The sequence below is a fragment of the Pelodiscus sinensis genome, chromosome 27 (genome assembly GCF_049634645.1).
Source record: "Pelodiscus sinensis isolate JC-2024 chromosome 27, ASM4963464v1, whole genome shotgun sequence".
NCBI classification, from domain to species: domain Eukaryota; kingdom Metazoa; phylum Chordata; order Testudines; family Trionychidae; genus Pelodiscus; species Pelodiscus sinensis.
In genome coordinates this window covers 7,471,612-7,486,796 of record NC_134737.1, presented here as the reverse complement: position 1 = coordinate 7,486,796, position 15,185 = coordinate 7,471,612, and the positions used below count along the sequence as shown (strand labels likewise).

The 15,185-nt window shown below is 49.8% G+C and overlaps 2 protein-coding genes across 2 annotated transcripts in view; one reads left to right on the top strand and one right to left on the bottom strand.

Annotated features, from left to right (window-relative positions):
* RBBP5 (RB binding protein 5, histone lysine methyltransferase complex subunit) overlaps positions 1-15,185 on the bottom strand; it is a 118,398-nt gene that overhangs the window by 52,020 nt on the left and 51,193 nt on the right. The gene's annotated exons all lie outside the window — the stretch shown is intronic.
* The window catches only part of CNTN2 (contactin 2), a 61,347-nt gene that overhangs the window by 39,297 nt on the left and 6,865 nt on the right, over positions 1-15,185 (top strand). Inside the window, exons 7-22 of the mRNA XM_075910507.1 lie at positions 1,305-1,404; positions 1,713-1,888; positions 2,785-2,921; positions 3,935-4,064; positions 5,369-5,519; positions 6,825-6,952; positions 7,655-7,830; positions 8,048-8,168; positions 8,836-8,994; positions 9,120-9,269; positions 10,386-10,456; positions 11,262-11,496; positions 11,779-11,894; positions 12,607-12,793; positions 14,069-14,181; positions 14,279-14,447. Coding sequence (XP_075766622.1) covers positions 1,305-1,404; positions 1,713-1,888; positions 2,785-2,921; positions 3,935-4,064; positions 5,369-5,519; positions 6,825-6,952; positions 7,655-7,830; positions 8,048-8,168; positions 8,836-8,994; positions 9,120-9,269; positions 10,386-10,456; positions 11,262-11,496; positions 11,779-11,894; positions 12,607-12,793; positions 14,069-14,181; positions 14,279-14,447 — 2,319 coding nt within the window. The remainder of the gene's footprint in view (positions 1-1,304; positions 1,405-1,712; positions 1,889-2,784; positions 2,922-3,934; positions 4,065-5,368; positions 5,520-6,824; positions 6,953-7,654; positions 7,831-8,047; positions 8,169-8,835; positions 8,995-9,119; positions 9,270-10,385; positions 10,457-11,261; positions 11,497-11,778; positions 11,895-12,606; positions 12,794-14,068; positions 14,182-14,278; positions 14,448-15,185) is intronic.

Here is a 15,185-nt window from a genome sequence, read left to right as displayed (position 1 = left end):
GAGCAGACAGAGATGCAGCGAGGAAGAGGAGGCACAGGGAGGCCATGCTAGGTGGTGAGAGCTGCTGAGGAAGCTCTTTGCCCAATCCTGATGGAGCTATGTGGCATTACAGACCATGAGCCAGTGCTAAACAAGATGTAAGAGCAGGATAGGAAGTAGAGAGCAGCCGGGCCCTATGGCTGGTTAGAACTACTCCCAGGGGGAATCTTTCAAATCTAGGACAACCATGGGTAAGCCAGACCCAGAAATGAAGGGGGGAGCCAGCTGTGGTAGGATACGCTGCAGAATCCTGTCAGTGATGTCACAGTGACTACAATTAACATTCCCGTTGGCACTGGCACTTGTGGTTGTCACGGAAACCAGGTCTTTGGCTCAAGATTCAACAATGTTATGGCCTGACCAGTGTTCCTTGTAAATTGGGCGCTTGTGCAGTTGCTCAGGAAAGATTCCAATGCCAGCCATCTGATTAGCATACTGCCCACAGCTAGGTTTTGTGTTTCTACAGGTGGTGCACATGCATACACGCCTCGGTGCACAGAAAATTTTATTCTCCACGTGGACAGAAAAAATCCGCACATGGATGGAAAAGATGAGAGGGAACATTAGGCCAGACTCAAAGCCACTTGATGTTAATGTGCTTTGAATCAGGCCTTTTGTTTTCTGAAACAGCTAGAGACCATGGGAGAAAGAGAGAGATTGAGAATCTGGAATTGGAACATTTCCCTTGGAAAACCCTTTCCATCTGCAGGGGTTTGGGCGATGGCAGGAAAGCTCCCGGATGTGGTTTCTTTTCAGAACAGATTAAGGCTCCTGTTTTATGTAAAAAGCAAAAATTACCAAACTACCTAAAGATCTGCAATAAACTGCAGGAGCCCCGCAAGGAAACATGCAAGCCACTGAGATCGCCAGCTGCAGCGTTCCCTCATTAAGAATTTAGGAGTCTCTCTTAGGGACTTCTGTTTGCATTAAGTTCATCCTGTTTGCATTAGCAGGATGCACCCATAGGGAGGGGGCTATGCTTTAGAAGCAATTGGAGACTGACCGAGCGAAGTGACTCACTAAGTGCCTATTACACCAGTGCTCCAGGAGCCACACTGGCCGGCCATTGGTCTCTGGGGAGAGTTTAAAGTGTTGGTTGTGACCTATATACACCTTAAAAGGGTGGGACAAGCCTACGTGACAGACCACCTCTCTCCCCATGCTGCATTGCCACAGTTTGGTCAATACTCAAACCACAGAGCTAGCCCTCTCCCCTTAGTTCTAGAAGCCCAGAAATCTCCTCACCAGTGCTTTTCTTCCAGCAGATGCCAGACAATATGCACCCAGCATTAGAGCCAAGTTTCCTGCCGACACCTATGCCTTAGCTGGGCAGCTGGTGACTCTGGAGTGTTTCGCCTTTGGGAAGTGAGTATTCTTCGTTCATTTCATTCCACCCTTTGGCAGTGGGGGTAGCAGCTGCATTGGAAGGGAATCAGAGACGCTAGGGCCTTCGTAATGATGGGTAGAAAGAATGACTCGCCCCTTCATTTCCCAATGCAGAGCAGGGCGAAGGGCCAAGCCATCATTTCAAACAGTGGAGACTCTTTGTCCTGTCTGCCACGTGAGGGTGCAGGGCGGTATTTGTGGAAGGCCACTGCACTGGATTGGATTGGATATGTTGCACTGCGCCTGAGGCCCTGTCGTTTTGCTTCACTGCGTTTGCTTTTACATAGCCCTGTCCCCCGGATAAAGTGGCGAAAGGTGGACAGCTCCCAGCCCTCCGGGTGGATCTCCACTGAGCCCCTCCTGCAAATCCAGGACGTTGACTTTGAAGACGAAGGCACCTACGAGTGTGAGGCTGAAAATGCTAGGGGAAGAGACACCTACCACGGCCGCATTATTATTCAAGGTAAGGCCCTTAAACAGGCCCTTTCCCAAAGCACACAAAGGAGACCCAGGGTCACCTCTGAACCCGCCCTAATCAAATCCACCACAGAACCCTATGAACCACATGCCCAGGTTTCTGTTCCCCCCCAGGTTTCTGTTCTGTGCTATAGCAGGGATGAATGAAAACCTACCAAAGAGCTCTCTCTTGAGCAATTTCCAAAGAGGGTGGGTCAACCGAGATAGAATCCCATCTGGGCGCATCAGATTCAGTCCAAACTCCCCCAAAACCCAGAGGTGCTGGAGTCCAGGGTCACAGACTGGACCCACTCTACAGGTTTGATTGAGCTGTCATCACAACCCAAATCTTCCAGTCCAGATCCAGCCTTCCCCACAACTCAGTGAGGATGTGGCATAGGGCCCCATTTCATTTCTAGAGCGAGAGCAAGAGAGAAAGAGGTCAATGTGCTTTCCCATGTGGTACATATAGTTTAGAAGCAGGGCTGTGGGCTGGAGGACCCGCAGAGGCTACCTCTTAAACTAGGATTCCTCTGCTCATGTACATACGCTCACACTAGCACGACGCAACAGTGGCAGTATGGTTAGCGGCAGCCATGGCGTGGCTAAGCAGTGTGGACTCGCTAGCCCCCAGCATCAGGTGGGTTTGTACCTATCACAGCCTTGGCTGCAGCAACGCATGCTACTGTGTGTTTGCGGCTATTTATACTGGCACTTGCTCAACGAGGGGAAGTAGGCGGAGAATCCAACCCTTGGCTCAAGTGCATTGCGCTGGGGTAACATATTATGATCCATCACTGCACTCCCATGACATTGACATGGTCAGTGCAACCCCACGTCCCTGGCCCAAGCAGCCTCCGACCTGGCCTTCCTGGCTCCTACGTGGCTCTTGCCCCTTTGCAGCTCAGCCAGAGTGGCTGAAGGTAATCACGGACACAGAAGCCGACATCGGATCAGATCTCCGCTGGAGCTGTGCAGCAGCGGGCAAGCCCAGGCCCACGATCAGATGGCTGCGGAATGGGCAGCCGTTAACCACGCAGGTATGGCAGCCCTCGCTTGGAACAGTGAATGGTGCAGCCGAGCTGCTCTAGACCCTATGGGTCCAATGCTACAGCCCCTTTGTAGTTCTGCTAGTCTCTGTCCTCACCCAGTCCCGTGAGCCTGCCCAGCAATGCCAACTTCCCACACGTCTGAGCTCGCAACTGCTCCAGCACAGAGACCCCACAGAGCTGTGCCACCACCTCTCAAATCCAATCCCAATCCCTCAGTCCAGGCCTGGAGCACTCCCTGCTGCTCCTGATCCCAGCATTGCCTGAGCAGAAACTGCCAGCTGCACTGATATGGGCCAAACACACTTCATCGATATCCCCTCCGCCACCACCAGGGAAGCTGCTGGGATTTCCGAGCTCGTTTCACATGTTCATTCCCACCATGCCCAGTCACTCCCCACTGTTATCAGCAGCCCTGGGACTTCACCTGCAAGCCTCAGCGCAGGAAAGCCTCCTTAGAGCAGTGGTTCCCAAACTTTTTGGCATCATGCCCCCTTTTTGATTTTTGAAAAACCTTCACACACACACACACACACACACACACACACACACACACACACACACACACACACACACACACACACACACCCCACACACAAAAATAGCAGCAAAACTTGTTGAGCAAAAAAAAAAAAAAGAACTGACCAGGGCAGCAAAACTTGATGGGGAGGGGGAGGCTGAGTTGCCTCATGCCCCCCCAGAATTTCTTTACGCCCCCCCCGAGGGGCACGCCCCCCGAGTTTGGGAACCCATGCCTTAGAGAGCAGTGCTTTCCTCCCACCAGTCAGTACATACCTACACACTGTATGCACTGGCACAGCTACCACGGCGCTGACAGCCCTGTAAATGCTTAGTGAGGAAGGCATTTTGGTAGACAGAAAAATTATACCAACTTTGGAACAAGCTGGCCTAGGAGCAGAACTGAAACGCGGCTCTGAGCGCCTGCGTCTTGCGCCTCGCGGTCTTGCTTCCCGTCTAATTGGCCTGCCTTCCTGTTTGCACAGAACCGCATTGAAGTGAGCGGCGGAGAGCTGAGGCTTTCCAGGCTAGCCCTGGAGGACTCTGGCATGTACCAGTGTGTAGCTGAGAACAAGCACGGCACGGTGTATGCAAGCGCGGAATTAACAGTCCAAGGTAACTCCTCATTTTCCCTAAGTCCCAGGCTGCCAAGGACTATCTAGAGCAGGGCTACTCGGGGCCACAATGATACTCACAGTTCATGCCAAGGGCTGCAACGTAAATGCGGTTGCATATACATGCAAATATATATGCAAATATATGCAAATAGCTTCTTTCACCCTGATGGGCATGAATACAAAGATTAAGGCAAGACTACACAACACACTGGCCCTGTTTAAGTCAGTTCTGCTGATATTAATAAAATGCAAATATTTACCCGATTTCCACCCATATGACAGCACTTTTAATAAGCAATGACAGTCCAGGAATTTTACTACTAAATCGCATATCAACAGAAGACCATTCTATTGACTACTTTTTGGTTTTGGCTCCCACCGTGTAAACCCTAATTGCACCGCGGGCTGCAAACAAATGGGCCGTGATCTGCAGATTGAGTAGCCTTGATCTAGACACTGAAGTGTTTTAGAAAGAGTCCTAATATGTTTATATTTACATTATGTTTTTCATCTCCGGCCATTACAAACACAGGAGAAGCACTTACCCACCACTGAAATGCAGCACCTCTGGACAGGGCGCATCAACTACTTACTTATAGTACAGATTTGTGTAAACTTAGTCCTCCTGAAAGATGAACAGTCCTGGAGAATGAACTCCTCTACTGAGCCACAAAACAGTTTCAGAACAGAGCCCCGCAGCTCAAGTTTCTCCCTACTACCGAGATTTCCCCTGACCCGGAGTAACCGGTGCTGAGCAAACAGTTCAGTATTCATGACACCGTCAGTGTGCTGGGGCGGGCAGCAGAGAGGAGCTGGGCAGAGCCCACGCTCATTTCACACAGAGCAGTGATAGCGCCTTTGTGTTGGTTCTAATCGGAGCTGGATTTGAACCAGCAGTTTAGAGGTGAAATGTTCTAAGCAGCAGCTGTTTAGCAGCAACCTGACACAGCAGTTTAGGGCTGCCAGTAAAGCAGAATTCCATAGCCAGTTGAAAGGGGAAATTTTAGGGCCCGTTATGCATTTACGCTAGCTGGAATTTGCTTGGGACAGTGAAGCAAAACTCCCCGTCGTCTTTGAAATCGGCTGGTTTTGTGGCTCCGCACAGACCCACCCTGCAAGCATTAAAGTGGTATCACTGTCACCTCAGAATTAGGTAGAATCTCTCATAGCTGGTAGTGGAACAGCCAACACAATCTGGCAGTCATTGAGCAATGCAGCAAATCGGAATCCATTTCCACCGCAGTCTTACCATGCTGATGGATCAGTATTTGAGAAGATCCCTTAATCCTCTTTTCTTCTTAGCCTTAGCGCCAGATTTTCGGCTAAGCCCTGTGAAGCGGTTGATACCAGCAGCCCGAGGTGGAGAGGTCATCATCCCATGCCAACCAAGAGCAGCACCAAAGTCCATTGTGCTCTGGACCAAAGGAACTGAACTCCTGATCAACAGCAGCAGGTACTGGCACCAAGTCTGCTTCTAGCTAGCAATAACAGCTAAAAACGTGTCTTCCCTTGAAGGCAACCACCCAGCCTGGTGGCCCTCTGGTTAACACCTTTTACTATTATTCAAGACCCGGGTCGTAGTCCTTGGGAATGTGATAACGTGCATTGGGGCGTTCTTCAGGAAGATGGAGGGATTTAGGGGATGGGAAGAACGAACTTCCGGGAAGAATGGAGGAAGAACTGAATCCGCTAAAAAAGTGCCCCTCCCCGGCACAGTTTGCACTCACCACTTGCAGCGCCTCCTGCTGGCCATGCTGGGAACTAATTCTTATGCTCTCCCTCTGGTGACATTTCTGGCCCCTCTTGCTCCGGGAACAGCAGTCTCCTCTTTGTGGCTTGGTCCTACAGCCCAGTTACTTATGTCCTCCCCTTCTGGGGAATCCAGAGTCCTTACAGACCCTCTGTCTGATGTCTCCAACCCTGCTTCCCCAGTGGCCGGTAAGTCTGCCCACTACACTAGTTTCCAACCTAGGGGCCCTCTAACAAACAACCACCGCCCCACCCCTTGCTGCTGTTTTCCTGAGCTGGTTCCTACATCGCTAGCTCCCACCCTCCCTGGCTTTGCTAGTTTCCAACTCCCTTTACTCAGGGAGTGATGGCAGCCTACATCACTGGAGCGTTTCCACGGCCCTATCCCCCACCCTCCCCTGTTCCTGCGCAAGTGAACCCAATCCGTGGCCTCCTTGTAGCCTAAGGCTCCCCTGCTTGCAGCTTAATTAGCTAATTGGACCCACCTGGTGTGACACAGTTCTAGCAGGGATCCTGTGGGGAGCACATTCCGTCACACAGTCCTACGTGGGCTGGCTCCGGCCAAAGGCTGAGGTAAGCAGAGTAGGTTTGGTTCCCCAGGAACCAAAAAGAAGTACAAGCAGGCGGTTCCTGGTGGAACGGAAGCACGAAACCTGAGCCCACCAGCTAGTCCACACGGAAGAGCAGCACAGAGCACCGATTACCTGGGCTCCGTTGTAGGGCAGGCTCACATTCCTGTGTTTCAAACCTTCCACGGAGCACACATCACATGGGATTGATTATCAAAGGTTCCTTCTTTCCAAAAGCCACTGGCCTTTGCTGTCCTTCATTCTCTGCCTCTTTTTAACACGTCTTGCATAGTTTTTGCAGTCTGATCTGTATGACCTGCATCCCTAGGGAAGTCAGCAGCATCCGGGAATTCCAGGTCAGATGGGCATGTGCAGTGAACATGGTGGCTGTCCGTGCCTTTTTAATCTCACTTCTTGCTGTGGCTCTTTTCCTTCTGCAGGGTGACTATTACCCCTGAGGGCACCCTGATCCTCCGGAATATCAGCAAATCTGATGAGGGGAAGTATACCTGCTTCGCTGAGAATTTCATGGGAAAAGCCAATAGCACAGGAATCCTCTCGGTTCGAGGTAGAGAGCTCTCTTGTACTCAAGCTGATGCAGCAAGGAGGGTGCTAATAAATGCTCTAAGGTGAAGGGGGCAGTTTCTTCTCCTTCGATTCCCATAAAACAATCCAGTCCTCAGAGGGAATCACACCCTTACCTCATTTCAGTCCCTCAATTCAACCCATCTTCCACAAAAGGCTTCCATGAGCAATTGGCCCTGAAATAATATTTCTATTTTGCATCCAATTTAATCCTTTCTGCCCCTTGGATCATTTGTGGTTCCTAGTGAGAGGGGGACAGAAACGTGGGTGGTTTTGCAAAGTCAAACCTCCTGTCAGGCTGCGTGTTGTAACCAGAGAATGACTGGTGCATGCACGCTGCCTCTGCGAGTACAGGCAGTCCCCGGGTTACGTACAAGATAGGGACTGTAGGTTTGTTCTTAAGTTGAATTTGTATGTAAGTCGGAACTGGTACATACTGTAGGGGAAACTCTAGCCAAACATTTCTCCAGAGCTCAGTTTTATTCTCCCACACCTCACTTCCCTCAGTCCTTTATTCTCAAGCTGAGGTGTCTGCTGAGAAAAGCTGCTCTGCGTCTCCCTGGTCTGCTGGGGGGAAGCAGCTAGTGCGGGGTTGCCTCACCCTGTTAGTAAGTAGGGATCCGATGTAAGTCGGATCCATGTAACCCGGGGACTGCCTGTAACGGCCCTCTCACCTCCTCCGCAGATGCCACCAAAATCACCTTGGCCCCATCTAGTGCTGATATCAACTTAGGTGAAAACACTACCCTGCAGTGCCATGCCTCCCATGACCCAACTATGGACCTGACCTTTACCTGGTCCTTGGATGACTTCCCCATTGACTTTGACAGGTCGGAAGGACACTACAGGCGAGCAAGCATGGTGAGTATCAAGGGGTTCTGTGTTCTCTCCAGGAACCTGGGGCAAAGGGGCAAACAAAACACCCTGAGTCTGGTTTGCCTTGGTCTCTTTTGGGACATGTCCAATTTGCCAATCCTCCGAACCTCACGAGGAGGGTCCTGGATTTTAAGGGCCACATCTCATATGCTGCGAGGTGCCCCGGCTTGATCAGCCATTGCCTTCTCTCTCCCCGGCACAGAAAGAGGCTATTGGGGACCTCGCCATCCGGAATATTCAGCTGAGGCACTCCGGGCGGTACACGTGCACGGCCCAGACAGTCGTCGACAGCGCCTCCGAGTCGGCCATGCTGATTGTCAGGGGTAATTTTTACGCCATTTCTTTCCACATCCTTCATGCAGTGCACAACCAGCCCAAACGGAATTCCCTGCCAGGCACCAACGCGGTCTCACATTCCAAAACCTCCCACTAACAGCCATTTGAATTCCTCATGATCTGCAGTATGACTTGGGGAACTTAAGGACCAGGGGCCGAATGCAGCCCCCGGCTTACCGGGATCCGGTCCCCAAGGCTCAGGCCCCTCCCCCCCGCCCCAAGCAATGGCACTCCAGCCCCCCTGCCATCCCCTCCCACAGGGCTGGAGCACACAAAACCTACTAGCTTGGGCGCCCCTAGGCTCTGGTGTGTGAGAGGGATGTGAGAGAGGGTCTTTCTGCTTCTCAGTTGGGGACCATGTCAGTGACGGGAGGTGGGGGGGGGGTTGCCTCTCACTTGTGTGGCAGCCCCAATTGATTTTTCTGTGGGTCAGTACCCCTGAGCCAAAAAAGGTTCCCGCCCCTGTAGCCAGAAGAGAATAAGAATCTGGAGGAGATTCCTCGCCAGACCCCAAATGTTTTAAGGGAGGCTTTTGAGGCTACACTTTCGACCCTTCAGGGTACAGCAGCCTGATGAAGTGTTTCTTGAAGAGCAACAAGCCCTGCCGATCCTCACAGGGCTGTTAACGTGACTGTCCTTCTCTCACTGTGCTAGGACCTCCGGGGCCGCCCGGGGGCGTAGTGGTAACAAACATCAGTGACATGGCCATCCATCTGAGCTGGAGCCGTGGCTTCGATAACCACAGCCCTATTGCCAAATACACCATCCAGGCCCGCACCCCACTCTCCAACAAATGGAAGCAAGTGCGCACCAGTAAGTGTTTTTATGGCAGCAGCCGTGCCTCGGCTCAAATAGATAGCTCTGGGGGTGGAACTCTTTCTTTGCTTCCTGACAGCCGCTTGCTCTATTGGTTGTGTTCTCCTGTTATTGGGTTATAGATCCTGCAAACATCGAAGGCAATGCAGAGGCGGCCCAAGTGGTGAACCTCATCCCCTGGATGGACTATGAATTCCGGGTCCTAGCCAGCAACATCCTTGGAGCTGGGGATCCTAGTGGGCCCTCCAGCAAAATCCGCACCAAAGAAGCTGGTAGGTGCATATACTCTCAGGGTTAGAAGGGGACATCAGGGATCATCTATCTTGGTTTTTGGCATCGCCACAAGTTCATCAAGTCATTGAGTATTCCTAGAGATGCTCATGCCACAAAATATACTTTTTTCCTTACCCATTTACATTCCATGGATAAAGGAGCCACAGCGTTGGATTACTGCTTCACAAGTGTTATTTATCATATGCCAAACATTAATAATGAACTTGGGTCTTGTGCAAGGTGCAAAAAAGAGAGACACTCCCTGCCCCGAGTATTTTATACTCTGAGAACTTTATAAGATCCTAATGGTAAGAAATGGAAAAGGCCTATTAAAGCTAGACTAGTGATTCTCAATCAGGGATACAGGTACCCCTGGAGTTACATAGAGGTCTAATGCGAGGGGGGTACAACAATTCATAGTGAACTAATTTTACCACAGGCTGCATGAAAAGCACGGGACAAGTCGGGACAAACTAAAATTTCAGACAATGACATGTTTTTACAACCTCAGCGTTTGTCACAACGTATTTTATAGCAGCATGGTAAAAATAAGCATATTTTCAGTATTATGGTGCTGTGTCACTTGAGTGTTTATGTCTCATTTTGTAAGCAAATCGTTTTTAAGTAAGATGAAACTTGGGGTAGGCAAGACAAATCAGCCTCCTAAAAGGAGGACAGCAGGCTGGATAGGTTGAGAGCCACTCTCCAACTTACTGCAAGGACAGGGTGAAGTCCCCTGTGACAACTTACTGCATATTAAGTCAATACTGCTTTTGGTCTTAGCCAAAAGCTCAGGTGCTTGAAGTGCCCTGACTGTGTGTGGTGAACTGGCAACTCCCACTGAACAAAAATTCACCCCCACAATGCTTTTTAGGGTTTGGTTTTCAAGGGCTCTGAAAAGCCACATCACCAGCTGAATTTAGGAGGGACTGTCTGAGCTCAGCACCTCTGCAAATCACATCTAAAATATCTTCAGTAGTGAAGGGTGAGAAGCTGATGGGCTGGCAAGGTGAAGGAAGTTGATTGCTCCCAGGTTTTGAAACGTGGGTGCTTTTCTTTCACGATTCCTTTGTTTTTAAACTCTCGCATTCTTTCTCTTTTGGGGAACACAACAGCCCCTACTGTGGCACCATCTGGGCTCAGTGGAGGAGGAGGGGCCCCCGGTGAACTCATCATCAATTGGACGGTGAGTTGGCAGCAAGTGCAGGCCAGTGAAGAAGGCAGAAAAAGGAAAAGGGAGAAAGGCTTGGATCTCAAAAGGGAGCATAGAGGAACTATCAAGGGAGACAAAACAGAAGAGGGAGGGGGAGAAAAGGAGACAAAAGTCACAAAATCAAAGATGGAAGGAAAAGGGGGTAGCAGACTACCACTTAAGGTGTGTCTAGACTACAGGGTTTTTTCGAAAAAACTTCACCTGCGTCTAGACTGCAGCCACATTCTTCGAAAGTAAATCGAAAGAACACAGCAGTTTTTTCGATTGCGGTAAACCCCTTTTTACAAGGAATAACGCCTTTTTTCAAAAGTACTCTTTCGAAAAAGGCACTATTGAATGCAAACTGCTTTTTCGAAAGAGAGCATCTAGACTCTCTTTCAAAAAAGCGGCTTGCTTTTTCGAAATATCTGCTTGTAGTTTAGAGACTTTCTTTCGAAAGAGGCTTTCGATTCTTTCGAAAAAGGCTTGTAGTCTAGCTGTAGCCTTAGGTGTGGGCTATTGTGACTATCACAAGACTCCAGGGGCTGAAGCCTTAAAACATGAAATATCCCAGGACTTGTGGTAATGCTGCGAGGGTTAGCAACACTGCCGTAGCATTTATGGGGTTCTACAGAGCCAAACTCTACCCGCTGCCACATGTGCAAAACCCTCCCTTATGGGATCTGAGCACACATGCTCCCAGGCAGAATTCTGCCAACTGTCTAGAGAAAAATCTAGTGCAAGCCCTGCGGGTGTAAAAGGAGCCAACGTGTCCTTTCATTCTTCGCCCCGGTTGCAGCCAATGCTGCGGGAGTACCAGAACGGAGATGGCTTTGGATACATCCTGTCGTTCCGCAAGCAAGGCGCCCAGGCATGGAAGACTGCGCAGGTGCCCCACCCAGAGTCCCTGCACTATGTTTACCGCAATGAGAGCATCGAGCCCTACACCCCATTTGAAGTGAAAATCAAAGCATACAACAGGAAGGGGGAGGGACCAGAGAGCCTGATTGCCATCGTGTACTCTGCAGAGGAAGGTGAGTGCACCTAGAAGCATACACCCAATGCAGAAGAAGAGGTGTTTGGCTCCCAAGAGCTCTTGTAACACAAGACCTCTTGCCAGGCTGCCCCACTGGTTACATAAAACCCATAGTCAGCGCTTCAGACATGGGGCCTCTAGTGAGTGTTCCTGCTATACCTGTCCCATAGCCACTGAGCCGGCCTCTGGCCATGAAGCCACTCCTTCCTGGGCAGTGACCCTGTCCCCCACTGTTATGAAATAGACTTAATTGCTGGGTTTTCCTTCTGTCCTTTGCCAGAACCAAAAGTGGCTCCCTCCAAGGTTACAGCCAAAGCTGTTTTGTCCTCGGAAATGGACGTGTTGTGGGAGCCTGTCGAGCAGGATGACATGAATGGAGTCCTTCTGGGCTACGAGGTAAGAGAATGGAAGAGCTAGCGTGGGAGAGACTCAGGCTGAAGCGCACGGTAGTGCAGTTCACTAGGGGCAACAGGAAGGGAAAGCAAATAACCCAGTTAAGACTTGTTAAATCAGACTCGGAAGGCACCCCTGTTGGCAGCCAGTATTCCTGCTTCTGGGAGGAATAAGGGAAGCCAAAGAGAGCTTTTGGTCCCATCGGCCTCCTGCTGTGGGGATGGCTGGGAAACTCTAAACTAGGTCCATTGACTCCAGCTACATAATTAAGATAGCTGGAGTTGCATATCTTTATTCAACCTCCCCTTTTAGTGTAGACTTGGCCTCAGTGGCTTAGGCACTAATACCATAGACTCATAGACTCCAGGGTCAGAAGGGACCATTATGATCATCTAGTCCGACCCCCTGCACAGTGCAGGCCACAAAATCTCACCCACCCCTCCTAGAATAATCCTCTCACCTATATCTCAGATATTGAAGCCTTCAAATACTTTGAAGACCCCAAGATGCAGAGATCCTCTAGCTGTGATCTGTACCCCATGCTACAGAAGAAGGCGAAAAACCTCCAGGGCCTCTGCCAATCTACCCTGGAGGAAAATTCCTTCCTGACCCCAAATATGGTGATCAGCTAAACCCTGAGCATGTGGGCAAGACTCATCAGCCAGACACCCAGAAAGTTCTCTATAGTAACTCCTTGATGTACTCATCTGTTTAGATCCGGTACTGGAAGGATGGCGATAAAGAGGAAGCTGCTGACAGAGTGAGGACAGCAGGTCTAGTCACCTCTGCTCACGTGACAAGCTTGAACCCCAATACAAAGTACCATGTGACAGTCAGAGCCTACAACCGGGCTGGAACGGGGCCAGCTAGTCCCTCTACCAACATCACAACAACAAAGCCACGTGAGTGAGCGCCATGCACAATGTCTATATTCTGTCCCTGTTGGATCAGTGGCAAAAGACCAGGGCTGAGGCTGTGGTTTGAGAGTTTCGAATCTGCTCAGACAAAAAAATGCATTGTATGCAACAGGAAAAGTGTCGGTCCGTGTTTTCCCCTGGTATAAACTATTTGTTTTTAGCTCAAAGATTTTGAGATGTTGGATCCCAAATCATATCATTTGAATAACCATTACTATTTACTTTCCCTGTACTTTAAATCTAGCATGAATTTATCAGCCATTATCTGGAGAGCTGATGAAGCTAGGCACCAGGGCCTTCTATCTTGTGATAGCCAGAGAATCCCTAACTTCAGAGATCAACTGCTAAGACGTTGCAAATGGAGTAGAACAAACAGCTAATGATAATCCGATTGATGTGAATGTAAGGTTGAAAGCTTACACACCTTACATTCATCTTGATGTAAATGTACAGTGTACAACTGTTTCTAGACACACAAGGTCTAGAAACCATTTAACAAATGAGCAAGAATGCTTTCAGGCTGAGAACTGATCCAAGCTCTATGCTGGGAATTAATCAGAAAGAAATATTTCAAATCTGGGCAAAACATTACTTGTTGCCAGTCACATAGGATTGTATTTTTATTCAGATAACTCTAGCTGAAATGCTCTCCTGCTGTTCCTAGCCATATTAGTGTGACTCATCCTCCAAGTAGTCCAGTGGATCTCAGAAGGGGATCTGGGAAACCCTTGGGGCTCGTCTACACTGGCCCCTTTTCTGAAAGGGGCATGGTAATTTCAGAGATCGTAATAGGGAAATCCGCGGGGGATTTAAATATCCCCCGCGGCATTTAAATAAAAATGTCCGCTGCTTTTTTCCGGCTTTTAGAAAAGCCGGAAAAGAGCGTCTACACTGGCCCCGATCCTCTGGAAAAAGCGCCCTTTTCCGGAGGATCTTATTCCTACTTTGGCTGCTGGGTGTAGGAGTAGGAATAAGATCCTCCGGAAAAGGGCGCTTTTTCCGGAGGATCAGGGCCAGTGTAGACACTCTTTTCCGGCTTTTCTAAAAGCCGGAAAAAAGCGGCGGACATTTTTATTTAAATGCCGCGGGGGATATTTAAATCCCCCGCGGATTTCCCTATTACGATCTCTGAAATTACCATGCCCCTTTCGGAAAAGGGGCCAGTGTAGACGTAGCCTTGGTGTCAGCTAGAACATCCCTCCTTTTGCTTTTTTTGTTTCTCATCCTGTTTGAAAGTCTTGGTCACCTTGTATCTCCTAGCACCAAGGAGGCCACCTGGCAACATCTCCTGGACATTTTCCGGCTCCAGCGTCAGTGTCAAGTGGGACCCTGTGGTTGCAAAGGCGAACGAGTCTGCAGTCACTGGGTACAAGGTACAGGCCGTACCTAGCAAGTTCTTCCCTTCCTTATTCTGTTGCAGAAAACAAAAAAGGACCCCACCATGCTAAATTCAAACGTCTCTTCCAACAGATGCTCTACCGGCAGGACTCACACTCCACTCCCACACTGTACCTGGCCAGCAAGAACCGCATTGAAATCCCAATGCCTGAAGACTCCACTCACGCCTTGGTTCAGATTAGGGCAACAGGGCCAGGAGGAGACGGAGTCCCAGCAGAGGTTCATATCCTCAGAAACGGTGGTGCGTCTTGTTCTGCTCTTCTCTTTCTCCCTTCCCTGCCTTATTTCTATGCACACATCCCTCAGGTGGATACTCATTTACCTTGGTCATGCACCCAGCAGCCATTATCCCATAAAGTTTTACTAACCCTTGGAAACAAAGGTGAAGCCAAGGTGTGATGTGAATTTAAAGGAGCTAATCCTGTATCCTTCCTTTCACAGCCCCGTGTTGCCCCAGGCCTCAATCTGGGTCTTTGCTCCAATTCCGGTCCATAGAGTAGCATGAACACTGGTTCCAGATCCTACTACTTCCATCTAGCACATGGGGAGGGAGAGCAGTGGCAGCTCTAGCCCAGGTCTATAACCCGACCAGCTTTCTCACATGCATGTTAGTGAAGGGCATTTTCTTTTCTGGGGCTCAGCTGTGGCTGCTGGGTCATCCAAGTTAATGTCTCTTCTCCCATCTCTCCTCACATGCAGGCAGATCATGATCAAGCCCTTAAGTGTACTCTGAAGCTGGTGTTATTCATTTTGGGCTAAACTATACTCAATTTATGTTCATTTACGTAACTCCATTGATGTCAAGGGCAAAGCTCCGATAGGCTTCAATAGGGCCAAGAGTTCACTCTTAGGGCATGTCTTCACTCGCCGCGCCCGAGATCGACATGCTGGCGCTCAATTTAGCAGGTCTAGTATACACTCAAACTGAACACTGAGGACAGCTCTAGCTGGTGCCTGTACTACTTGCGAGTATAAGGGA